This window comes from Heterobasidion irregulare, assembly GCF_000320585.1.
Source record: "Heterobasidion irregulare TC 32-1 unplaced genomic scaffold scaffold_10, whole genome shotgun sequence".
In the NCBI taxonomy this organism is placed as follows: domain Eukaryota; kingdom Fungi; phylum Basidiomycota; class Agaricomycetes; order Russulales; family Bondarzewiaceae; genus Heterobasidion; species Heterobasidion irregulare.
The window spans coordinates 713,735-738,197 of NW_009258206.1; the positions used below are offsets into that span (position 1 = coordinate 713,735).

A 24,463-nucleotide genomic window follows, 5' to 3' on the forward strand; every position below is an offset into this window, starting at 1 on the left:
TATACACACAAAATCTCCTACAAATCTGGCTGAAATCGAACCCTTGGTCAAATTCAGACTATATGTGGCAATGCTCTTCCGAGCTGCTAAGCCTCCAAATTCACGGTGTTCTCAGCGGCCTTCGCACTAGCTGGTTCATTCTGGATGCAAGGACTAGTGCCCGAGTCATCACACATCAATAACCAAAATGAGGGAGAAGTGCATGGTAGGTACGCACCACTTTCCGATCTGAGCCGCCAGCTTGTCAACACTCTCGTTGACACCGGCAAGTCCATCCCTCATCAACGCCAATTCGCTTTTCACTTCTTCGAGCGCCTTCAACAAGTTGGAAACACTACCCGCAATGGCGTTCTGAACACTTTCCTCAAGAGTATCGTCCAACGTCTTGTAACTGTCTTTGATTTCTTTTGCAAGCTCGAACATCATTCGGAGGAGACGATTGTCCTTTTCGAGGAGCAACTCTTTGAAGATCGGGGAGCTTTTGTCTCCGAGCGCCTCTGCGAGAGTCTCGGAGTCCCTGTTTGTGAGCACCTCTGCGGTAGCCACTTCCTGTTGGTTATCCATGAAGGAAACAATTGGTGAAGATGAAGAGATGTGTGAGGGCGATAATATTATGAAGACAATGGCGAGGCGAGAGTGGTGAGGTGTGGTTCTTAAGTATATGAGTCTGGCACTAGAGAACCACTAGAGATGATCGACTCAGATCAGGACCCTACTCACGCGGCGGTGCGTCGACGGGTTCAGGTTCAGCTACGCGGCTTGCTCATCTTCCAATGAATCCACATCCTTCCGCATCCCCAGACTTCTGCAAGCGATCTGTCTCATCACTTCTGCCGTCCAATACATCGGCTGACCGTTCCTCGGATATCCAGGTTGGTGGATCTACACGACACTACACGACACTACACGACACTATGCTTGATGGCTGGAAGAAAGGAATAAGATCTTGCAGCAGACATTCAACGTCTAGAACACATGAGAAGCCAGCACAAGAAGATGTGATGACAGGCAAGGTACTTGAACACTCCAGAAAATGTGCAAAGCAGGTATAAGTCATGTGACACGCTGTCGAGACTCTGTCGAGGTTGCCTGCGTCGCGGACGAGTCACTAGAGGTCACTAGCTAGTAAGCCATCAATGCATCACGAAGATCTCACGAGGTGGCTCATCTGTTCATGCAAGAGTTGTAGTACTCGAGTCAACAACGAAGATAAGCAATAAGTGCATGGTAGGACGCACCACTCTTCGATGAGCCGTCAGCTCGTGGACTTTCTTGATCCAGCTTCTCCGTCAAATCTTCATTCAGTCCGGCGACAGTCTTCGACAGCGCGGACAGTCGACACATTGCGTGGGGTATCATCCTGCAGAGCAGTCTCGGACGCCATGACCTTCTGGCTAAGTGTTCTGACCTCCTTGCTGAGTACATATCCTTCTTGATTTTCTGCTCGAGGGCCAACAGCGCTCTAAGATGGTGCTCTACGCTTTTGGGCGCCTCTGCGACAGTCACGGTGTCCAAAGTTGCGAGCGCCTCTGCGGCAGCCACGTCCTGTTAGTTATTCATGACGAAGACAATCGGCGAAGACGAAGAGATGTGAGGGCGTGATATATTGCAAAAAGAAGCGAGAGTGGTGTAGGAGATGATCGACATCTTACCCGTTATACCATTGTAGGAGTTTGAATTTGAACCCGAGCATGAAGATATGGCGCAAAGCGATTTGAAGGACACCTCAGTCTACAGCAAAACACTCAACTTGGTAACTTATCAATGGGACGACAGATGAATCGTTCAACTATGGTACTTCTTGAAGTATTAGATGCCCACGCAGATCCGAAGCAACACCACTGTCCGCAGTTCGCGTCGATCAAGGCGCGACCGAGCGAAGCAAAGAGAAAGGATAAAAACGGAGAAAAGTCAGTGGCTTCAGTCTAATAAAAAAAAGAGCTAGCAATGGGCGCAATATGATACTGTGTAAGTAGTCTGGACCGTCGAAAACCAAACCAACGTCCATCGTCTTTCAACGCCACCCGTCACCCGTCGCCCCGCCCCCGACCGCCCAACGCCCCGCGTCGTCGTCGTCGTCGTCGTCGCTCTCGCCTACGCCAACTCTTGCATGTTGACGAGCTCCGCCGCGCTGTCCATGATCCGCTGAATCGGCCACCGCTCGCCAGGGAGATGCTTCAGGTCGAGCGCGTCCCCGATCTCGTCGCACGCGATCAGCACCGTGTCGATGTCGTCCTTCGTGTGCGCCGCACTCATGCAGAAGCGCACGCGCGACGTCACGAGTGGCGTCGCGGGATACCCGACGACGACAGTGACGATCGGCGTCGCACGCGTGCGCATCATGCGGTGGAAGACGGCCATCTTGCCCGGGTGGAACAGCAGGAGCGGGATGATCGGCGAGTCGCTGTGCCCGTACGTGATGAACCCGAGCTTCGCGAGCCCGCGGGAGAGGTAGCGCGAGTTGAATGCCAGCCGGCGCAGGCGCGTCATTCCCTCCGAGCCGTCGCGCAGCGTCGGCGGGAGGTCCATCCAGGACGGAAGCAAGGACGGGTGGGCCGGGCCGGGGTGCTCCGGCCCGTCGATCATGCGCACGGTGGACAGAGAAGACGCGGACGAGTGTGGGCTGTGTCTGGGCATTGGAGGGGCGACGCCCATGATGCTCGCCATGCTGGAGATGACCTGCACAAGCACGGGCGGCGGCATGGCCTCTGCGTACACACCGCCGTGACCACGTAGGCGTAACCGGTCGATGAGCGACTTGTTACCGGAGATGTAACCGCCAGCGGCGCCGAACGACTTGGTGAATGTGCCCATCAAGACGTCAATCGACCTCGGGTTGATATTGAAGTAGTCAGCGACGCCACGGCCGTGCGGGCCAAGAGCACCAATTGAATGAGCCTCGTCAACAAAGATATAGAACTGATTGTAATGTCAATCAATGATGACAGAGACATGGAATCAGCAACACAGACCTTATACTTGTTCTTGAGCTCGACCATACGGGGCAAGTTGACCAGAGTACCTTCCATACTGTAGAGACCCTCGACGATAACCAAAATCTTCTTCCATGGACGATGCGTCTTCGGCTGTCCCTGACTGATGACTTCCCGCAGCAGCGTCTCGAGGTCGTCCATATTGTTGTGCTTGAACATGCGAACATTAGCCCCGCTCAACCGAACACCGAACCGGATTGACGCGTGGTTGAGTTCGTCTGAAATGACCAGGCAGCCTTTGTTGACCAACGCGGGGATGATTGTCGAGTTGGTCGCGAAACCCATAGAGCTGATGAGCGCGTCCTCCTGCCCAATGAACTTGGCGACCAGTGCCTCCGCAATAGTGTGCAGCTCGGACGAGCCGCCTTCGAGACGTGTCCCGCATGCGGACACACCGTACCGCTTCAGCCCCTCCTCAACCGCGTCTGCACATCCGCCATGGGCCTGAGCGAACCCGAGGTAGTTGTAAGAGGAGATGTTCAAAGCGCGCGTGCGGGTGCCGGTGAGCGTGAAATTCAGGTTATAGTCGTCCGATACACGGTCGAGAAGGTTGATGGTGCGTCCCGGCACGCCCGTGGCCGGATGGGAGAAACAGTCGTCAAGGCGAGTCTTGAGCCTGCGGGTATAGAACGAGTCGAAATCTGAGTTTAGGGGAGCATAACCCTATTAAAAAAAATAAAAAAAGGGATCAGATACAAATGTCTCAGCGTCGAGGAATTCAATGGTTTGGAAATATAGATAACAAGATAGCAGCGGATAAAATCCCACGATGGCCACAGAGTAAACAGGGGGTCCTGAACTCATCAAAAACAAAAATTGCACACTCACGTCATGAGGCATAAGGTGGTGATAGAACCCAGGCAAAAAACGCTTTCCGAAGAAGTCGCGCAGATGGCCTAGGCAGATGAGGATGATATAGGAGAGGTAGGTGGACAGCAAGACATAATACGGCGGCTCCTGTTCCTCAGGTAGACCTATTGTCACGCCAGCGGGGTGCGCCGAGGTGTACCGAAAGCTCTCGTTCGCACAATGGCCGAACTCCGAGTGTATAGTGGTGAAGACCTGCTCGGAGGTGGGGGGGACAGGAGGCAGGGTCAACCCGTCCGCGTTATCGGCCTCGAATTCTTCCAACACTGTGTCCTCAGACGACGTGGTGACAGACGACGACAGCGACAGCGCCGGCGTGACTGTGGGCGTTGTACTGGTGTGTGCTCTGGCGCGCGCGTCCGCCTGGGAGACGGCGGCGAGGTAGGACGCAGCGCTTGTCATTCCAGGGAGAGAAGAGGAGGAGCGCTTTTTAAACATAGACTTGCTTGGAGATGAGGGGCTCCAAGCGATGGGCGACGGCATAGTAGAGAGGCGAAGGTGCTTGGGAAGGGGATGGTCGTCGTCACGAACGACGCCGGCCAGCTTCGCGACTTTCGTGTTTGATTTCATGTAAGTACACATCCGACCCGTGGGTATCTCTTGCTATATGGGGTAACTCCGCCCAGCTTATTGCCGCGGGATGGGCCTGGATGGGCGTCTGTAGGTCCGAGCCTAATAAGCCTGACATGCCTCTGCTGAGTCCGGCGGCAGCTCGGCCTCCCATCGCTTGCACAAACCACTCGCCGCAATGCAAACCAGCCATCGTATTCGGATACACACCAAGTAGGTACGTCGCTACATAACCATTCAGTCGTCTACAGTAATCGTGTGCCGCAGTTGGACTGGACAAGGGAGCGGGCTGGTGTATTAGAATCCAGAGAATTTACCGTGAGGAGAGAAGGAGGAAATGAATCGTATGATAATAGAACGCAGGTCTACGAGGTATGTCTGTTGTCTGTCTTGACTTCTCTGTCCGGAACCCAACCAATCGCGAACGGTATCTTCTAGCTGCCAGGAGTCGACGAGGCACCCCCTGGCGCGGATGAGGAGCTTTTCAGAACGTCTCGCCGCGCCCGATCGTGGTGACCTGTAAGGTCAAGCAAAGGAGCCGTCAGCGCCGACGTTGCCGATTCAGGTAACGGATAGCACGAACCTTGAACCCGATCTTGCGCAGAGCGTCGCCGTCGATGATCATTCGGCCATCAAAAACGAATGCGGGCTTGTTCATGGTGCCGTACACCGCTGGCCAGTCAATCTCGCGGAACTCGTTCCACTCGGTCGCGATCACCACCGCCTCGCTGTTCTTGGACGCCTCGAGCGCGCTCGGGGCGATCGTGACCTGCGTCTTGACTGGGAACCAACAGCAGATCAGTATATCAACGCAGGCTACGAGATGCAGGGGCACACGCACTGGTCTCCACAGGCACGTCGGGGATAGCCTCAGCAAGATCGAGCCAGATCTGCTCGGCGGACACTTGCGGGTCGTAGATCGTTACGCGGGCCTTCTCGGAGAGGAAGTCGCGGACGAGCGAGATCGCAGGAGACTCGCGGGTGTCGCCCGTGTCGGCCTTGAACGCAAACCCGAGGACGGTGATACGCTACAGATGTCAACACAAAAAAGGGACAGGCACGAGCATCATGAGAATCCGATGCAGCAGAGCGGTGGCGAAAACGCCCACCTTGCCCGTGATGGTGTTGAACAAGGTGTCCACGACCGTCTTCGAGAACCGACGCTTCTGGTACTCGTTCATGATGACCACCTGCCGCCAGTACGCCGCGACCTCGGGCAGGTGCAGGCTCTCGCTCAAGTACACCAGGTTCAGGATGTCCTTCTGGAAGCACGACCCGCCGAACCCGACCGACGCGCGCAGGAATTTAGGCCCGACGCGCGAGTCCTTGCCGACTGCGTGCGCGACCTCGTCGATGTTCGCGCCTGTCGCCTCGCAGATCGCGGAGAGCGCGTTGATGGATGAGATGCGCTGCGCGAGCATCGCGTTCGCCGCAAGCTTGGAGAGCTCGGACGACCAGAGCCCGACAGTCAAGATACGGTCCTTCCTGTGTCACGAAGTTATCAGAATCTTGCGCGTGGGTATGCAGCGCGGATTGAAGTGCTCACGGGACCCAGTTCGCGTAGACCTGCGCGAGAGACGTGCATGCATCCTTGCCCTCCTGCGTCTGCAACGAGCCGATCAACACGCGGTCGGGGCTAAACAGGTCGGCGATAGCGGTACCCTCCGCAAGGAACTCCGGGTTGGAAAGGATGTCGAAGCGGCATCCAGGCTTGGAGTTCGCCTCGAGGATCGTGCGCATCGACTCCGCGGTGCGGCATGGCACGGTCGATTTCTCAACGACGATCTTGGACGAGGTGGCGACGGCGGCGATACGCCGAGTTGCGGATTCTACGTAGCTAGAGGGTGAGAAGGTGACGTGAGCGATTTGGCGCCGCTGAGGACATACGACGGATGGGAGGAAGGACGGATAGAAGACAGAACATGAGATCAGAAATCGAGACCTATGCCTGGACAGAGCGCGCTGGGCAAGTGACCCAGACCAACGCATGGCTGCATCAGGTAGGCTCGGTGTTTTCAGCACCAGCTGCAGCATTACGCATAGCTTGCGTGCCAGCCATGGCCAGCACGAGAGGCCGCCATGCAAGTGCAGCGACGACGTCAGGTTTGTGCGGAGCCGAGACGGGAACAATCGAATAGAACGAAAGGGGATGTCAAGATCACTTGTGTCATGACACACGTCTTCACACTGATTGCCGTGTGAGTGTGGGACACGTCTCGAAGGAGCAAACTGCATTTAGAGGGAGGACTGCAATATCGCGCTCCCAAACAAGAATGCGCCTGCCCCTGGCGAATTTGAGGCTAAACTCGCCCGCAGCGCTACAGCGCAAATAAAAGTTTACACAGCGCGAAAACAGCACGTACTTGAGATCTGCAGCGAAGCCGGCACCGACGCCGCTCTTCTTCGTGGGCGTGTTCACGCTGACGAAGATAAGGTCGGCTTCCCGAATGGCGCGATCGACGTCGGTGGAGAAGAAGAGGTTGCGGCCGCGGGCCTGCTTGACGACGTCGACAAGCCCGGGCTCGTAGATGGGGAGGGCGAAGTCGGGGCTGTTCCAGGCGTCGATGCGGGCCTGGTTGAGATCGACGATGGTGACGGCGACGTTGGGGCACTTGAGCGCGATCACGGCGCATGTTGGGCCGCCTGAGGAGACCAGGAGAAGGCTTGAGCGCACAGAGAAAGCACAAAGGCGCGCGTTTTGGGCTCACCGACGTATCCAGCACCGACTGTGTGCGCGAATGGGGAAGACGCGGAGGAGGTCAGCTCAGCCCGGAGATGCAGCGCGATGTGCTGAAGAGACACGCACTGCAGCAGATTTTGTTGACTTTGATGGGGGCCATTGGGGAGACGGTTGTGGTGGTATGGGAGAGAGGAGGGGTGGAGGAGAAGGGGAGGAGTGGTGGAGAGAATATTAATCGACTGATAATAATTCGACTATATGCTAGACGCTCGGACCCCGTTTCAACTTCCGTGCCGCAGCCACTGCCGAAGGGGCTTGGCACGCCTACCCTCGCTCTCTTCCTCCGCTCCTCCATCCCTCTGCCAGAGGTTCAGACAAATTCGACAGGAGCTCCCTGCATCGCTTCAACGGGTCGCGCACTTCCATCGCTGATTTCCAACAATGACAACATCAGAATAGCAGAGGATTGGAGACTGGATATCGACCCCATCTTGTCACCTTGTGACTTCAGCCGATACGTGGTGCATATGTATATGTGCTCCGGGCACCGGCGTCGCATACCCGTCAAGTCAGTAATCGAGCATGTTGTGTCAGTGCGGTGGGTGTGTACCGGGTTCTGGAGGCTTTTGAGAGCAGGCATCAGCGCTAACTTTGACGTCATGGAAACCCCATCTATACTGACAGAAGAATACAAGCCTGGAAGCCACGACTTGTGTTTCATGCCCGGACTTGCACACGGCATGAACCTAATCGCTCTTTGGTATCGATGTGTTCAACATCGATACGCTTTACCGCTTTCTATTGCTTTGTGATTATAACGCGATCAGACTACGTCACCCTTTTTCTCCCATCGCAGGGTGACTAGTATACTGCTCTGTGGTATCTCTATCTCCTTATGCATCTGACATCGCTAAAGCATCTGCCTGCTTGGTTAGTACCGTTCAAGCTCCACGTTTGTTATGTCTTATGTCTTCAGGCTGTGATACATTTCGTCACCGGTCAACTTCTAACGAGACTTGATCGAACACACAAACGTTTGTTCCGTGCACGATATGCTCTATTTTAGAGTATGCGGGCAAGCCGTTCCGTTCGCCCACCAAAGTGGTACCGTCTTCCTGCCTCGTTGTGCTTGAGTACTATTTTCCTTTCTGGCTTCCGAAAACATATATCACGCCTTGTCTCGCACCTCGTATTGCACCTCATCGACGAGAGCTTTGTCTCACAGCACTGTCCCACACCCACTTTTTAGACGCATTGTCCTTTCGCCGACATGTTTTATCGCATGCAGCTCGAAATGTCAGCCAGTTCACTGATTTTCGCGGTGCCGATACGCACTCTCATGCTACTCAAAATACCATGCTTCTTCAGCCGCGTTAGGATTAAGCTCTGGTAATCGGTGTGCTTCTCCATCTTGGAAGTCTACAGCAGCTTTGACTCCCACTGGTATGCGACCCACACGAGGTCTTCTCTAACCCACACGAAGACCTTTTCAATCCACATACGTCCGACGCGGTGCTATAGGAGACAGATGTGCAGTCTTCACGCTTTTATAGGTCTCAGCTGATATGATGTCCTTGTCACCTCTACGACCACCCGCAACTGCAAAGTAAGCCACTCATGGGCGTTCCATCAATCTCAATTTAGCTTTATTTTCCTTTGTACAGATTCAACTGTAATGTCAAGTACCGCCGCATACGTTCACGGACATCAGGAGTCGGTCTTGCAGCTGCACTCCTGGCGCACTGCAGCCAACTCGGCTGCGTACCTTCTCCCGTCTCTCAAGCCGCACATGCACATTCTAGACATTGGCTGCGGGCCTGGCACCATCACCATCGACCTCGCCACTTTAGTACCCCAGGGACAGGTCGTCGGCCTCGAGCTCACGCTAGAGCCCCTCGAGCGTGCGCGCGCGATCGCCACTCAGCGCGGCATCAATAACGTCCGCTTCGTCACCGGCGACGCGCACGCGCTCCCCTTCCAAGACGCCTCGTTCGACGTCGTGCACGCGCACCAAGTGCTCCAGCACGTGCGCGACCCCGCCGCCGCACTCCGCGAGATGCGGCGCGTCGCGCGGCCCGGCGGTCTCGTCGCCGCGCGCGACGCGGACGTCGGGAGCATGGTCTGGTACCCCGAATCGGAGGCGATATCCGCGTGGCGCACGCTGCACTTCGAGGTCTCGCGCGCGGACGGCGGGCACCCCGAGGGCGGGCGCCGCCTGCTTGCGTGGGCGCTCGAGGCGGGATTCGGCCGGGCGGACGTCGCGGCGAGCGCGGGGACGTGGTGCTTTAGCACGCCGGAGGAGCGCGCATACTGGGGTGGGCTGATGGCGGATAGGATGGTCGGGTCAGGCTTTGCGCAGGCGGCGATTGAGGGTGGTCATGCGGGCGCGGAGGAGCTCGCGCGGATCGCGCATGGGTTTCGAGAATGGAGTGTTCAAGAGGACGGGTGGTTTGGGATTATCCATAGTGAGATCGTCTGTCAGGTTGCGTAGTCCGTATCTCCCTTGCTTGTTTGTCTCCAGTGCTGAATATCAAGTTGCCTCGCTTTCGATGTAGCCGTGAAGCATCTCTTTGAGGACGACACTAGGAAAGCTGATCTGGTCAATCATAAGAAGACTGAAAGGTCATTGCCTTTCAGTGATGTATCATATGTACGCCACAGATTTACTCATGAGATTTGAGATAATACAGCACTTTACTCAGTTTAATTTGAAAATTCTACCAGTCCAGGAAATGTATGTATATATTGCTCTTATTGATGTTAATACTGTCCATATTCACTGGTGCAGTGGCTAAAACTGCTGTTGCCAGAGCCAAGGCCGGAGGTTTTTGGTTCGAGGCCCTCTCGGTGAATCTGTTGTTCGATTTTTTGGCCCGCGGGAACCTTACATGCACCAGCTTCCGAAAAACTATTAGGCCTACTATCGCTCCACCAGAGTTGTAAACGATCCCTTGTTTCCTTCGTAGCAGCCTCATTTTAGCGTTTATACCCTCCAAATTTTGCACATACCTACCTTGGCTTCTTGGGATATAGCCTGTTATTTTTTTCGTATTTTTGTGTCAGGAGAATGAGATGCTGAGGCACAAATGAAGAGTGGTTCCCAAAAGCAGGCAAAAACGGGGAGTCACACTCCAAATTTGAACTCCGACAGCTGGAACTTCAAACTAGCTTCAAGCTTCAAGATCAGCGGAGCTTCAATAATCATGACCAATCATTACGCGGCCCGAGCTTCCTGTCACTCTGTCCGCCCCTAGTCGCTGCTCGTCGCAAATATTTTGGTGCAGCTTGTGAGATGCCTCAAATACAGCTCAAAATGGCTTGAATATCATCCAAAGGGCCTGGTTAATGTGAATATTATTATTCATCAGTAGTTAGAAGACAGGATCTGAAAGATCTTGGGCATTTCTTGGAGGATTCCTCCTCCAGACCCATATCTCAACATTTTCGCACTCTTGCACACTTTTTTCTTTCTCAGAAAAATTCATACACATGAGTATTGCATAAGAAAACACCAGCGAAAATCTCTGAAGCACGCAGTTGTATATTGCGCCCAACAACCTGAATGTGAACCTCCAGTCCCATTTGCAACTCCGGTGGAGTATTAGGTCTGGCCACACCTCTAGCCAAATGTCTCTAGATGACATCGGCTCCTGGGACAACTGGGAACTGGGGCTCAGCTATGGTTTTGCTGATGCAATGCATCGATGGTGGAAGGGGGTGGTCACGCCAATCCAGGGGTTTGAGACTAGTTTGAGTGACCTACATTTCAGATAATGGATCAATCTGATCATTCTGCCTCATTCTGCGTCAAATCTGTCCATATTGGTCCACGTTTCGGGCCATTTGACCCAAGTGAGATCCGTATTAGATTCGTGCCTATCCTGCGCGTCCACACGGCGCAATGCGTTCGAAATAATCGCAAATCGATTGGCTTTCACATCGCTTCACCTTTGTCCACGACCATGCCAGCACCCGCCGAATTCTTGAAGTTTGTGGATGGACACGAGGAAGAGTTCATTCAACGCCTCGCGAGCGCTGTAGAGATCCCCAGGTCAGTCTCTTGGTCAGATCCGAGGGTGCTGCCTCTGTGATCTGTACTGGGGATCCGAATCTAATTGTTCGCACGAGGCCCGCGAAGCCATGAAGCCAACACCGCTCCTCTGAACTCTTGATCTAACCGATCAGATGAACTGACAATGCGCACACAGTATCTCTGGCGATCCCGCATATCGCAAAGATGTCTTCCGAATGGCCGAATTCCTTGAAGCGCAGCTCCAAACCTACGGTGTAGAGACGAAGTCCGTCCCGCTAGGCTCGCACACCCTCGATGGCCAGGAGCTCGAGCTCCCTCCTGCTATCTTGGGCCGGATCGGTAACGACAAGAACAAGAAGACCATCCTCATCTACGGCCATTTCGACGTCCAGCCTGTACGCACGCCTCCTTTTGCTGAACGCGCTCTAATGACAATCTGTGCCTGACGCTACCTTGCAGGCAGAGCTGTCCGACGGCTGGTCATATCCACCTTTCAAGCTTACCCGCGATGAGGCCACAGGGCGGCTCTACGGACGCGGCTCTACGGACGACAAGGGACCCGTGATCGGCTGGATTAACGTCCTGCATGCTCATCAGGCGCTGAAGATCCCTCTGCCCGTCAACCTGCGCTTCTGCTTTGAGGGGATGGAGGAGAGCGGCAGCGAGGGCCTTGACGAGCTCATCATCAACGAGGTGCAAAAGGGCGAGCAGGGCTTCTTCGACAACGTTGACTGCGTCTGCATTGTACGTCTTCATATCATCCATATTTTTGCCACATTTCACACTGAGGTCGCGATCTTGATTGTTGGGAATCGTAGTCCGATAACTATTGGCTCAACACTCGCACCCCGTGTCTGACCTATGGTCTGCGCGGGCTCACTTACTTCAAGGTTACAGTCTCTGGACCAGCTAAGGATCTTCACTCTGGTGTGTTCGGCAGGATGGTGCACGAGCCAATGACGGACCTCGTCATGCTGATGAGCAAGCTCGTTGATATCAATGGAAACATCCTTATTCCCGGCGTCGACGAGATGGTTGCGGGGCCCACAGATGAGGAAAGGTGAAGACTTGTACTTATCACCTCCTGGTTTCGACACCTTCTCACTCCTTTTGTTCTTATCGTATGACAATTTACAGAGCACTGTACAACGGCCTCGACTACTCCATCGCAGATGTTGAAGTGTCGGCTGGCGGCTCCATCGCGCTGAGTGCAGACAAGGCGGACGTACTTATGGGCCGCATGCGCTCGCCGTCGCTTTCTCTGCATGGAATCGAAGGTGCCTTCCACGGCGCGGGTGCTAAGACCGTCATTCCTGCCAAAGTGTCAGGAAAGTTCAGCATCCGGTAAGATCAAATACTATGCACACCTGCTCGAATATGTTCCTCTCATCTATTTCCGTCCTTCCTCCTCGGTCTGGCAGGCTCGTTCCTCCGCAGACCCCCGAGAACGTCGATCCGCTGGTCTACAAGTATCTAGATGCGGAGTTCAAGAAGTTGAAGAGCAAGAACTCGCTCGTCGTCGAGCAGCTGCACGGCGGAAAGCCCTGGGTCGAGAACCACAAGCACTGGAACTACGAGGCTGCGAAACGCGCCACCGAGGTGAATGTCATCTCCGCTCCGTTGTCAATCTTCAAGAGAACTGTCAGATGGCTGACTGAGAATGAACAGCAAATTTACAAGCAGACTCCCGATTTCACGCGCGAGGGTGGGTCGATCCCCGTGACGCTGACATTTGCCGAGGCGCTCGGTGTGAACGTCTTGTTGCTCCCGATGGGTCGTGGAGATGACGGTGCACAGTAAGCACTAGTCCTCGCTCTTGTCTTCGTGATGCCGATATTGACTCCCCCTATAGCTCCACCAACGAGAAATTGGACAAATCCAACTATATTGAAGGGGTCAGCCACTGCTCCCTATCTTTTGGAACTGCTCTGTTCATACCCTGTGATCTTGTCTGTTGTAGATCAAGCTGCTCGGCACGTACCTTTACGAAGCTGCAGCTGCGCAGTAGGTGTGGAGCCCGCAGGTGACGCCCCACCACACCATCTCGCGAATGCTCGTTCTAGAGGAACGATCACGGAATAATGAAGACGAAGACGACCATGAGAAGAGGGAATAATGTGATAAGTGAAAAAGGGAGGTTCGTGTACAGGTACGGCAGCAGTGTATGTGCGTGTGTATCAGGGTCATCTGTTGTATCACGATTGAGAACAACTCTCCTGGGGTTCACGCAATGTAACCTCTCAAGTGCGTTGGCTATGTTGGGCAATTGGTCTTTTTGGTGAGTCTTTTAAGTCCGTCGGCGGTGCACGGACGAATACTCGTCGAGCGATTGCAAAATCGCGAGCTATCGTCAGTCAACCGCAGGCAATCGTGGGCTGATCTCGTGCAGCCGCGAGCAATCGAGAGACTCATATAGTCAAGAAGCATGCATCGAGGTTCATTGAGTTGCGGAGTTGCTGTTCCCATGACGCGCGAAGCTGTGGGTAGCCGTTTCCGCGAAAACCACAAGTGAGGCACAGAGAATCCTATCAGCTTCAACGAGGGCCTCCTAAGCTCTTCCCACTCTTCAACTCTATCTCACGAAGCCACATACCCTTGCCTCCCCGATGGTCATTGTTTATCCTTGTGTCTGGACGGATGGTGTGCGATGGGTCTGGGTTCGATGCAGACGAGCGCGGATCACGTGTGATACATGGCATACTCTCCTGTACTCTCCTATGTTAGATAGGTGTCATACGATGACGAAGGCGATTCGACTCACCAAGTGCAATCGCTTAATCTATCTAGTGGTCAAGAGCAAGTGACCGGTCAATATGAGACGGATATACCTGTGAAGATCATCTCTTCGACAAGGGTCGAGCATATCAAGGTCTCACACAGATTTGATGGCATTGAAGAGCGCGAGAGTATAACTCAGACAGAATGCCGTGCAATAGACATAGCGTGTGCAGGGTGCCTGCACAAGGTGCACGTTGTATCGTGCCATTTTTTGAGAGTGCCAATCATTGAGAGCAGAAGGGCAGAAGGCGAGGGATACACGGATGGCAATGGGGCACCTGAGGTACGCGTGGCCCGGCGAATGTATACTTTACAAACAGAGTTGGTGATCATTGAATGGAGCTCAGGTCCGCATAGGAAGTCCGAGCTGAAGTCTTGAATCTGCAATGTGATAGATGCAAGGAACGGTCAATTTGTGTGGGATCCTTATGTCCCCACCCCTGTCGCTTTGTTAAGGAGAAGACAGAAGAGCATACAGTCCACGTCGTACCTGATAAAAAACAAGGAACACTTTACTCAAGGAATCCCGCTCGCTCTTGACTTACGGCCGACGGGGCGCTAATCATAGAGTGATTATGGCCCCATACCCCCGACACCATACGATACGCAGTCGATGCGCTCCAGAGCACCGATCACCAATCACCGGTGCGCCACGATAGTTGACGGGACTGTCCGAGAAGGCTGCGTCGGCATTATGAAGCTCGTATCGTATGCAGCACAAGTGCCAGAAGGCCCTCGACTGTTCTTTGATGGACACTGGTTAGAGCATGCATGTGACATCAGTCGCCTATTATATGCGTCAGTGTGTTGCTAAGCGTTCTACTCGCATCAGCAGAACGTGAGAGCAAACCCCGACTGTGGTCGCGATATGAGTCTACGACGTCAGATTGTGAAGGAGGGTTGAGTTGACGGAAAAGGCGGGAAGATGTCGGACAGCGGAACCAGTTGCCGCTTTCACTCGATCACAACTTCCATTGGATATCATGATCCTCCATTCATGGGTGAATGAGTGCCAAGGATGAGCAGAGAAATGGGGGAAGGTATTCCTAGACAGTCTTAGTTATCCGTTATGAAGTCAGGGAAGATTTCTGATGATGATGAGCTTTCAAAAAGTGTCCGAGGTCTCTAGATATCTGATGCACGGAGTTACAAAATTTATGGAGCCGAGGGGCAGGTTTACGGCAATGCCATGGGTTTCCGATCACGTGTGGCTCTTCCTCTTCCCTATTTCCCTGTCAGGTCGAAGTCATGGGAGGTTCCATCCCTCCCTCTGTCCGTTGCTCCTACTTGCACGCCGCTCGACGCTGCTGTTGCACTGGCCGCATCTCGGACGATAAATGAGCCTGCACGAATCGCACATGGATCGCAGCATCACCCCAGTTAAGCTGAGCCGGCCTGGCTCGATGGCTGCTGACGAGGAGAGCGGGGGCATCGATCCTCGAATTGAACATTCGGCAACGCTCAAGATGGATCTCGTTATAATACCTCTCGTCGGGATGTACTGTTAGTGTTTTTATGTTTCAGTATTATTTTGTCCTCTGTTCGTGCGTCTGACACTTGCCTGTACGCCAGATTTGTTGTCTTTCTTAGTGAGCATTGAGAGTCATTTTGATTGTAGGGAATGATCAATGTGCTCGTGACTTGTAGGATCGCGCGTAATATTTTTCTCTGGCTCCCCTTATTCTCCGATCTTCAATCTTCATGCGCTTTTAGGAACATCGGAAATGCAAAAATTGCGGGTCTAACGAAAGACCTCAAGATGTCGAACACCCAATTCTCCACGGCACTCACTATCACTTAGTACGTCGACAAATTCATTTTTTGATATTCCCCTCCTTGCACTATGTGTCACGTTGTTGGTCGCGTCTGTGATGTATGGATCTCTTGAAGAGAACCTCACCATCAGCCATAAGGTTCCGCTTTAGGAAGATCAGACTTCCATCTTCACATCGTGCAGAACTTTTGGCCTCCTCGATGCTGATCCGATACGCCGTCTAGTGTACCGTACATTCTGATGGAGCTGCCCATGAATCTTGCTATGAAGCGCTACGGAGCTAACGTCACTCTTCCGGCGATGGTCACACTTTGGGGAATGGTTTGTGCTTGCCAGGGTCAGTCTGCATCAGCCATCTTGAACTATCGCGAGCACCGTCAGCTAATGCATCACAGGTGCCGTAAAGTCATATGGCGGGCTTCTCGCTTGCCGATTCTTCTTGGGCGCTCTTGAGGGTGAGTTCTTCATGCTGAATTATATCAGTTTTTGATCTCAATACTGTTGGATAAATCTCTCAGGCGGCCTCTTCCCTGGAATTGTGCTGTACTTGTCCTCTTTCTACAAGCGACATTCGCTCCAGATGCGCTTTGCGATGATGTTCAGTGTGACCTCTCTCGCCGGCGCATTTTCAGGCCTCCTTGCAGCCGCCATTCAAAATATGCATGGTATTCGTGGTCTTCCTGGCTGGGCGTGGATCTTTGTATTAGTGCGTTTGGCCCTCGGTTTTCCGTCCTGTCCACTCATCACATTTGTTTGCTGCGTGATCAGGAGGGCCTGTTCACAACCGTCTTCGGTATCGTGAGCTGGTTCTTCATACCGGCTACGCCCGCAGATGTTCCCTTCCTCACTCAGGCTGAGAAAGATACGTACGTCCGTGCGCTTGTTCAAGATTGGAGCGGCGACACGGACGCAGATGGGCAGGCGACGGAGGTATTCAGCTGGAGTGAGGTGTGGAGCACGTTTACGGACGCGCCTCATGTGCTGTTGCTTTGTTTGCCCCTCTTCTTTAGCGGCGTCACAGTTAGTCTTCTTTATGGCGCATTGCGAAAATACACAGCGTTATTGACATCGTGTTTAGCTCTATGGGATGGCAAACTTTACGCCAACAATAGTGAACGCCCTTGGATTCTCAGCAACTCGGACACAGTTGATGACTGTATGTCTTTCTCGTGGATCATCCATATTGGCTCTAATCATGTCGACTCATTGAACAGGTACCGCCATATGCTTGCTCGTTCGTCGTTAGCATCGTCTGCTCATACTTCTCAGACTTGTACAAGATGCGGGGTCCCATGGCTATTTTTGTTAGTATCATAGCGGCCGCTGGCTACGCGATATTCATCGGTGCGGCATCTCACGATCATTGCGATCCTCAACTTCCAAGCTCATTTTTGGGTGCGCGAACTCTTCAGGTACGACGAACAAACACGCCGACTACGCAGCCCTCTTCTTGCAGATAATCGGCGTCTACTCCGTTGCACCCTGTTTGAGCACCTGGAACGCTAATAACGTCCAGCCGCATTACCGTCGTGCGACGGCCGTCGCCATGGCCTTCATCGCCACCAACACAGGCGGCATCGTGTCCACCTGGATTTTCCTGGATCCCCCGCGCTTCCACATCGCATGTTCGATCGACCTCGCGTTCTCCCTTGGCATCGCAGCATGCAGCGGAGTCGCAATGGTGATGTTCAAGCGATGGAACCGCGCGAAGGCGCTTGCGGTGGAGGAGTTGCTGAGGGACAAGGGTGATGGCAGGAAGCCAGGGGGCTGGGACTCGATCGAGGAGAGGCAGCGGCTGGGCGACAGGCATCCGAGATTCGAGTACACCCTATGACGCGTGTACGAATATTCTTGTTGTGCGCATTACGATAGAAGAGCGACTGTAACATTGTTACTTATGTGTCTTTGTAATCATTATTCCTTGGAACACTCACTAACGTGTAGCTGGAGGCCATGTAACATGCGGTCTTATTTTCGTGAGCAACAGTGTGTCGTCCGACTATGCGTCTCCAGGCGGGTCGAGTGGCCCGCCAAGCGCCCGGCGCTGGGTCAAAAGTATTAAGATCACAAATTCAAGGCAGCCTAGACCTCAAGGCCTCAACACTGAGGCGGATCGAGTTCAAGTATGTCCACGGAGCGCATGTCAACGGAGCTAGATTGACAGGGGGGAAGTGTCAAAGACAAAGGAATGCCGTTCCATGTGATCCTGCGAGTGGCACTGTCTATCAATCATCAAAGATGCGACGCAGGACATGAGAAGAGATGTTTTGGACCGCTTGTGCCGTGTGCACACCTCCGACGACACCGTGCATCAATCAGGAAATAGATCCCAAGTGTTTCGGAATGAGCCACATCCAAGGAGTGTGATCGCAGGTGGCAGATGGACATGCCCGAGACTACTTCGATTCCATCATTCACATGATCAGACGACGATTATTTTCAAGAACATCAAATGATATTGCACTTCTTTCGACTGCCCGATATGTGGTACATTTCAGTACGCTATCGATAAACAGGCGTTTGAACTTGAGATAGGACACTGACCGGTTGAGCATGCAATTGAGATGGGAGTCTTGTATCAAATGACCGGTCCACGGTCCGATGACAACCTTGCGCAAAGAGAAGGAGGACTCGGCAAAATCTTTTGGTCTGCGCAGGATTCACCTTCGCGCTAGCTCGGTATTTCATCGAAGGAGAGACTTGGTATGCATTACAAACATTTGCTGGCTGGCGTCAGTTTGTATGATTGTGAATCGACGGGGAGAGTTCAAGGATAATTAAAAGCGAGGTGGTCAATAGGAGACTGCATCGAAATATAAGCCGCTCGGCAATGGTAGAGTAGTCTGTGGTTAGCTGAGAGAACCTCCAGTCGTCCGGCATGATGCAGGGTGAGTAGCAGTCGCTGGACGGTGGCTAATCTCGAGTTAATTGTCACCTACGATGTCTCCATAGGTTTTCATGTATCACGCATACGTAGTGGTCGCCTGAGCATAGAGAGGTAACACATGACAGCCTGGTCTAGGAACGACTAGAATGAACAAAATACAGCGTACAGAACTCACCAACTTATCTGGTGGGTATATTCCGCGCATCTCAAGATAATTGGCAGTGATAGAATCGTGCTCATCAAGATGAATATGGACAGAGAGGTATTCGTGGAGAATGCACCTGCTAGTACTGGGCAAAGGGTACTTGAAGATGGAGTCAATGCGGGAGATGCCGAAACCTCGCCGAAGTCACCGTGATGAACCGGGGTCCCGCAGTTGCTTGTATCCACTCTTCTCCAGCCTGGCGCTGAGCGGTAGCAGCATATGAGCAACGGAATGTTTCACTGCTCCTCACCGCTTGTCCGACTGGAAGGGAAATCTTGTCAAAGGATCCTTGAACTAGTAACTTCTTTTTATGATTCTCCGACATTCCACCTTATGGTTACCTTTTCCACGCTCTCACTTTTCTGGTCCTGCTTTGAGCCGCGTGCAAAAATGCACTAACACCGTGTGGGTCGCTTGTCCCACATTGGAACTCGCCAGTCTCACCGGTGTCTTCTGTCGATGCACTCTCGCTTGAGCCGACCTCTTTACGTCCGAAGTCCTCCTGGAAAGGTGTGGAGGAATCTATTGCGGTCATACGCTAGTCATTCAATGGGCTTTCCCTAGCCATCCGCGACCACGCAACTCTTCTCTCGCTCGTCAGTTCTCATCTCACTATCCATGATATAAGGGTTCTTTGTTTCTTCGTGCTCCCGCTCCTTCCTGCTGCTCGTTCTCTGCACTCTGTTTGGCTCGAAACTCGATCTGCCGGCCACGACACAGCTGTTGCGTTATACCCTCAGATCATTGTCAGCGCTCGACTCAATCCAGGTGCGGTTGTGAGAAGAACCCCGATCCTGCTCTCAGTTGTGGCACGAAAGCTTGCCAAATTCTTGCCAAAGCTTGTTGGACTGCTCCCCATGTCTAGCTCACTCGACAGTAATGGCACCATCACCCCAGCGACTGAGGAGACCGTGCGCGACATCCTGGCGGCGAAAGTGAGTGCATTAGAACGCGACGTACTCGTGTGCAGGCTTACCGATCGTATCCACGTTCAGTACTTCTTTTTAGCCGCGCTGACGATGTTACTGTATGACCACATGTGCACTTTCTCGGAAGAAGTAAGCGATTCCACTATTTAGGAGCCCTGTATTGATTGAGATTCATGTGAAGGTTCGATGTGTATGGAACAAACGAAAGACATTCGGTACGTCATGATATTCCTGAGATACCCATTCCCTTATCTTACATTATTTTCAAGTTCTTTGCATATTCATCTTTATACGTTATTACGCGCCACTAGCTATGTCGGTTGTAGCATTCGGTATGTAGGCCGCCATTTGCCCATGTTTCAACACCAACGACTGCTCGGCCTTAGGGTATTTCTCCACCGCCATGACACCTGAAAGGTTCGCTAAATCTTGTTGTTTCTAGTATGAAACTTCTTAACTGAATTATTACTGCGCTGTCTTTTTGATTTTGACGGTTTCTGGCATCGTTTCATCTCTCGGACGCAAGATGCGCCAAATGGGTTCTCTTCCTACCTCTTGGCGCCATCGTGCCGCTTATGCTCTTTCCTGGAATTCTCATGGTCGTCCGGTACGAATTCTCACATTCTAATTTTGTCGGTTGAATCCTCGGCCAATTGACGCATGCTAATATACTCGAAAACAGGGTATACGCACTGTGGAATCGGAATAAATGGGTCCTTGGCTTTCTTTGCACTTATTTGGTCATGCAAAATGTCGCAGGACTCTGGCAGTATACTGTTCGTGGTGGTGGACGTGAGAAATCCCGACCCTCATCAATTTCTGCACGTTCATCATACTCTCTTCAGCCGCCCCGGTGCCGATCGACAACTTCGACCTTCATTGTGAGCTTCATCTGCCCGATATCATAGTAGATATTTGTGTTCACGAAGTGTATCCTAGTCTGCATATACCTCCCACCGAAACGCATGTATGTATCCATCGGTCAGTATGTAGCTCGAGTCTCACCGCCACTCCTTTAGTGGCCGACTCTCAACGATGTATTTATTCTTTGAGCTTGGCTTCGATACGCTCGTTTTCCTACTTTCTATGTCTCGGACGATCTACGTATACTTCAAACATCAAGGCGCCGGCACCATTGGTGGTTCCGGTCTGATGAAAAATTTAATCCGCGACGGTATATTCTATTTTGGGTGCGTACCTGTGTTCCGTCATCTTCAGCTCTATTTTACTCTGCTTCCCTGAAGTGTGATCGTCTCTATGAACATCATGTGGGTCCTCATGATCCTGTACGCGCCAGAAGGTGCTCGCGCTATCGCTGCTCTGTGAGCCATCACCCCGTGACTTTGTGATTTAACCTGATGTGGATGCATCTTTCTAGTCCATCCGCCTGGTAAGTGCCCAGCCCTGACCCAGATTGTTTCCGTGAGTGCTCATGCGGGACCTGCAGTGTGACGACAACAATGATATGTCGTATCACCCTCAACCTCCGCACTACCGTCTACGGACCTGCCGATGCATCGGATGGATCCGACAAGCATATACCCCTATCGCCCCTGCGGAAGTCGCAGCGCGGCATGACGTTCGCGCGGGCGCAGTCGCTTTCTCGGTCCAGGCGAGAGCTAGGGACTCCGTTCGAGACAGCCGATGTTCGATCAGATGTCGAGAGCGGCGGGGCTGGAAGGTACCTCAATATGGACATCGGGGACGATGACGAAGAAGACGATCCAAAGTGGGAGGCATTGATGGTCACCAGAGATCTTCAGACAGGTATGGGAATTCATGTTGAAATACAGACGGAAACTTTCCAGGATGAGGAGCCAAGGGCAATATAGGGACGGTCGGGAGTATTGTGTTCTTAGTGACTGTATGAGACGAGTTGTAACCTGGCTCGACTGTAATTCTAGCAGTCAGCAGTCGAGATATTTATCTTCGCTAGTACTTGGCAACGTCTTGCTTTTGTCCCACGAATCTACTCTAGCGGTACAATGTTGCTTCAAAGCTTGAGCAGATACAATTTATGATGGAAACAGGGTGTCAGAAGGATTATTTCCGGACACGCCTTCGCACAGAGGTCAATCACTGGCCAATATTATACCATGTCCGAGGAGAGAAAGGCCAGAAAGAAAACGGCACAACGTGGTAAAAAAGCGGAAGAGTGACAGATACTTAGGGTCGTGGTGGCGTCACAAACAGTGGTCACGTGTTGATTAGAAACTCCGAACATGGATCTGGTCACATGGCATCAAAGATATCCCATCCTCCACGCATGAAGTATATCGCTAGGCTAAAATTGAGGAATATAAAGAAAAGGATGCAAATATATGACGAGAGTGGGATTCGAACCCACGCCCCCGAAGGGACCAGATCCTTAGTCTGGCGCCTTAGACCGCTCGGCCATCTCGCCTATGAGTGCCTAAAATAATTTACAATTATCTGATTAATAATCATACGGAGAATGCCGAATTTGTCCAGCCGACGGAAATCCTCGGCTAGGTCCTGGACATCCCGGACAGTTCCTTGACACATCTCAAGAGAGAAACTTTGAAATACAGAAATACATTGTGGTGGAGGTAACATGAGTGGTTTGGTCTGCTCAGTGCTGGTGGTGATGATTCAGGGGCCAAATGGACACTCAGGAACTGTTCTTTGTAGCATCAATCAGTCACTTGCACCACAATGTTCTAAGAGACCTACCTATAACTGTACCCAGATTACTGAAACAAATGCTTTGACTTGTTTTTCAATAAACAATGCAGGTTTATCAAAGCAATACTACCAAAATAGCAAGCATCATGCTCTCATTGGAATCTTAGGACAGGCAGAACCTGGTAACCACCCAATCTTCTTTACCTTGCCTTATGCACTCTACAGGTGTCTCTCACATATTCATATGTCCAGTGCCACTCTAGCCTCTGCATACCTAATGGACCTTGCCATTGGGTTGTCTCCATCAGTTTTGAGCAGGAAAGCTTTTACAAATGCTGATGAGTGCTCATATTGTAGTTAGAGCTGCTTTATGGGGCCTGGCCCCCAATGCACAGATTCTATATTCAAGAAAGAAAAGAAGCAATGGAGCCTGCCAAAATACCATCACAAATCCAACATCAACCAGATTGCGAAGAATCTCATGTTTATAAGCACCGATGAAGAGCAGTCAGCTTATGTGCATTTCCCCACGTATCTATACAAGAGAATTGGTGCTAACAAGCTGTCCAAGACCTTTAGTACAGAGCAGAGCTCTATTGAACCATACAGTCGACCCTCTCCTTGCACCGAAAACTCAGAAAGGCAAAGAGGGCAGCTTTGAAGAAGGCAGCCAATCAGGTGCTCGCAGGAGGTGTTCCCAAGGTCATGCGGAGTGCCAATGAATAAAACAAAGCACTCGAACAAGCGCGCGACCAACCCTCAGTGATTTACGGATTGGCAGCCGCAGCAGCCAAGGATTCTGTCATTGGAAATGGCAAAGGTAAAGAATAAGAGCTAACACTGTCGCCAAAGGTGCCTGAGGAACCTGTGGTCATCTGTCCACCTCATGCATTAGGTGATATCATCCCCATGCCATAATCAGGATCGCTGGAGGAGTTGACAGAGTGGATGGTGCACATGTATTACTCTATGCCATTAGAGGCCATGGATGGAGTTCCCGACAAGACAGAAATCATGAAGCACATCAAACATTGCATGAGGAAAGTTCCTGACAAGATCCAACCATAGGTACATGAAATATTGCGAAAGGGTTTGGATCTGGGACTTTTAGCTGTAATGCCCAGTAGGGATGCTACTCTTGAACTGACCAAAGAACAAAGTGAGGGTTTCTGGTCGGACCCACCAGAGGAAGATGCTGGTGAATCTGTGAAGGATGACCTCTCGGAAGCAGAGATCTTGAACCTCCTGCTTGACACCCTATGAGCATACATCATGGAGTTTGCGGTGCAACCCATTGTGGAGGACCGCAAGAGACAAGTGAGAAAGGTGAGTGTTTCCATCACCACTTTTTCTTCCATGAGCGTTGATGGCTGCGTCCTTGTCAAGGGTGCCGACGGTTTGTGGCACTGCGGGAATCGAATGGACACAGGTGATCCATGTTGATATGCTACTTCCGATTGGTGCTTTTTTGACAAACATAACAGGTAAGTTCTGCGGGGTAATTGGGACGTGTGTGCTGACTGGGAGCATAGATTGACCCACACTCCATGGCATGCACTCATCGACCAAATGGAGGTTTCCTCAAAGTCACGTAGGAAAATAATGTGGCTATGTGCCTCAGGAGATAGACAGCAAGTTGTTCATCACATTTCTGATGTCTGTTATGCATTGTGTGCTGATACAACTTTCACAATAGCACATTGGATACCCGAGAAGAAATTAAGCAGCATTGTCTCTCATCGGCCTATCTGCATCATCTCGATTACATTGCCATACGACATGAGTACTAGCTAGCGTGTGACCATTATGGCAAGGACTCATGTTACAGGTGAAAAAAGATTCTGCCCAGACAGAAATCTGAAGGGGCCACACTTGTTTCTGAAGGGCACTCTAATCACGATAAGCTTGCAAGCGACAGCCCTGCCAATGATCTGGGACAGGTAATAGATAACAACAAATCAGATGAACACAAACTGTGCAATGAAGACAATGCCGTCTTGCTGAATCTCTTGCAACTCACGGTAGAAGAGATCGTGGAGATGGCAAACAAGGTATCATGTAGCAACCCTTTGGCATGACATATACTCACTAGGCCTTCAGC

At 52.1% G+C, this 24,463-nt stretch overlaps 8 protein-coding genes across 8 annotated transcripts; 4 read left to right on the plus strand and 4 right to left on the minus strand.

The window, feature by feature from the left end:
- Positions 1-86: 86 nt before the first annotated feature.
- On the minus strand, positions 87-564 carry HETIRDRAFT_327391 (uncharacterized protein; the record flags this gene model as incomplete). Its single annotated transcript, XM_009552465.1, has 2 exons — positions 87-153; positions 218-564. The coding sequence occupies 2 exons, from the start codon at positions 562-564 to the stop codon at positions 87-89; spliced, it is 414 nt and encodes a 137-aa protein (XP_009550760.1).
- Positions 565-1,734: 1,170 nt separating this feature from the next.
- On the minus strand, positions 1,735-4,298 carry HETIRDRAFT_388721 (uncharacterized protein; the record flags this gene model as incomplete). The annotated part of the gene is made up of 3 exons (XM_009552466.1): positions 1,735-2,919; positions 2,973-3,656; positions 3,822-4,298. 3 exons carry the CDS (start codon positions 4,296-4,298, stop codon positions 2,095-2,097), a joined length of 1,986 nt encoding a protein of 661 aa, XP_009550761.1. The 3' UTR covers positions 1,735-2,094.
- Positions 4,299-4,864: 566 nt separating this feature from the next.
- Positions 4,865-7,270, minus strand: HETIRDRAFT_460547 (uncharacterized protein; the record flags this gene model as incomplete). The annotated part of the gene is made up of 8 exons (XM_009552467.1): positions 4,865-4,947; positions 5,014-5,210; positions 5,272-5,458; positions 5,540-5,915; positions 5,977-6,267; positions 6,794-7,073; positions 7,139-7,156; positions 7,237-7,270. The coding sequence occupies 8 exons, from the start codon at positions 7,268-7,270 to the stop codon at positions 4,915-4,917; spliced, it is 1,416 nt and encodes a 471-aa protein (XP_009550762.1). The 3' UTR covers positions 4,865-4,914.
- A 1,504-nt stretch (positions 7,271-8,774) lies between these two features.
- On the plus strand, positions 8,775-9,663 carry HETIRDRAFT_441715 (uncharacterized protein). Its single transcript, XM_009552468.1, has one exon. It carries the CDS (start codon positions 8,786-8,788, stop codon positions 9,599-9,601), a length of 816 nt encoding a protein of 271 aa, XP_009550763.1. The 5' UTR covers positions 8,775-8,785; the 3' UTR covers positions 9,602-9,663.
- A 1,359-nt stretch (positions 9,664-11,022) lies between these two features.
- HETIRDRAFT_37368 (Metallo peptidase M20) lies at positions 11,023-13,372 on the plus strand. Its single transcript, XM_009552182.1, has 9 exons — positions 11,023-11,161; positions 11,319-11,538; positions 11,603-11,887; positions 11,962-12,203; positions 12,281-12,487; positions 12,565-12,742; positions 12,812-12,939; positions 12,996-13,038; positions 13,104-13,372. The coding sequence occupies exons 1-9, from the start codon at positions 11,073-11,075 to the stop codon at positions 13,149-13,151; spliced, it is 1,440 nt and encodes a 479-aa protein (XP_009550477.1). The 5' UTR covers positions 11,023-11,072; the 3' UTR covers positions 13,152-13,372.
- Positions 13,373-13,677: 305 nt separating this feature from the next.
- Positions 13,678-14,006, minus strand: HETIRDRAFT_174130 (uncharacterized protein; the record flags this gene model as incomplete). Its single annotated transcript, XM_009552469.1, has 3 exons — positions 13,678-13,858; positions 13,905-13,922; positions 13,972-14,006. 3 exons carry the CDS (start codon positions 14,004-14,006, stop codon positions 13,678-13,680), a joined length of 234 nt encoding a protein of 77 aa, XP_009550764.1.
- A 1,195-nt stretch (positions 14,007-15,201) lies between these two features.
- HETIRDRAFT_156610 (major facilitator superfamily) lies at positions 15,202-17,529 on the plus strand (the record flags this gene model as incomplete). The annotated part of the gene is made up of 12 exons (XM_009552470.1): positions 15,202-15,424; positions 15,494-15,510; positions 15,569-15,576; positions 15,635-15,721; positions 15,920-16,032; positions 16,091-16,150; positions 16,214-16,401; positions 16,464-16,715; positions 16,774-16,851; positions 16,910-17,039; positions 17,108-17,367; positions 17,389-17,529. Exons 1-12 carry the CDS (start codon positions 15,259-15,261, stop codon positions 17,527-17,529), a joined length of 1,500 nt encoding a protein of 499 aa, XP_009550765.1. The 5' UTR covers positions 15,202-15,258.
- Positions 17,530-19,644: 2,115 nt separating this feature from the next.
- HETIRDRAFT_174127 (uncharacterized protein) lies at positions 19,645-21,548 on the plus strand (the record flags this gene model as incomplete). Its single annotated transcript, XM_009552471.1, has 12 exons — positions 19,645-19,845; positions 19,898-19,931; positions 19,986-20,048; positions 20,103-20,133; positions 20,243-20,323; positions 20,399-20,508; positions 20,562-20,597; positions 20,656-20,683; positions 20,736-20,906; positions 20,961-21,038; positions 21,095-21,106; positions 21,164-21,548. 12 exons carry the CDS (start codon positions 19,645-19,647, stop codon positions 21,546-21,548), a joined length of 1,230 nt encoding a protein of 409 aa, XP_009550766.1.
- Positions 21,549-24,463: the final 2,915 nt, after the last annotated feature.

What these genes read in the sequence shown, in the direction of transcription:
- HETIRDRAFT_441715 (XM_009552468.1), top strand. Translation starts at nt 8,786, where the DNA reads ATGTCAAGTACCGCCGCATACGTTCACGGACATCAGGAGTCGGTCTTG.
- HETIRDRAFT_37368 (XM_009552182.1), top strand. Translation starts at nt 11,073, where the DNA reads ATGCCAGCACCCGCCGAATTCTTGAAGTTTGTGGATGGACACGAGGAA. An exon ending in ACGTTGACTGCGTCTGCATT is followed by an intron (nt 11,888 to 11,961) that starts GTACGTCTTCAT and finishes TGGGAATCGTAG; the next exon opens with TCCGATAACTATTGGCTCAA. An exon ending in CGTGGAGATGACGGTGCACA is followed by an intron (nt 12,940 to 12,995) that starts GTAAGCACTAGT and finishes CTCCCCCTATAG; the next exon opens with CTCCACCAACGAGAAATTGG.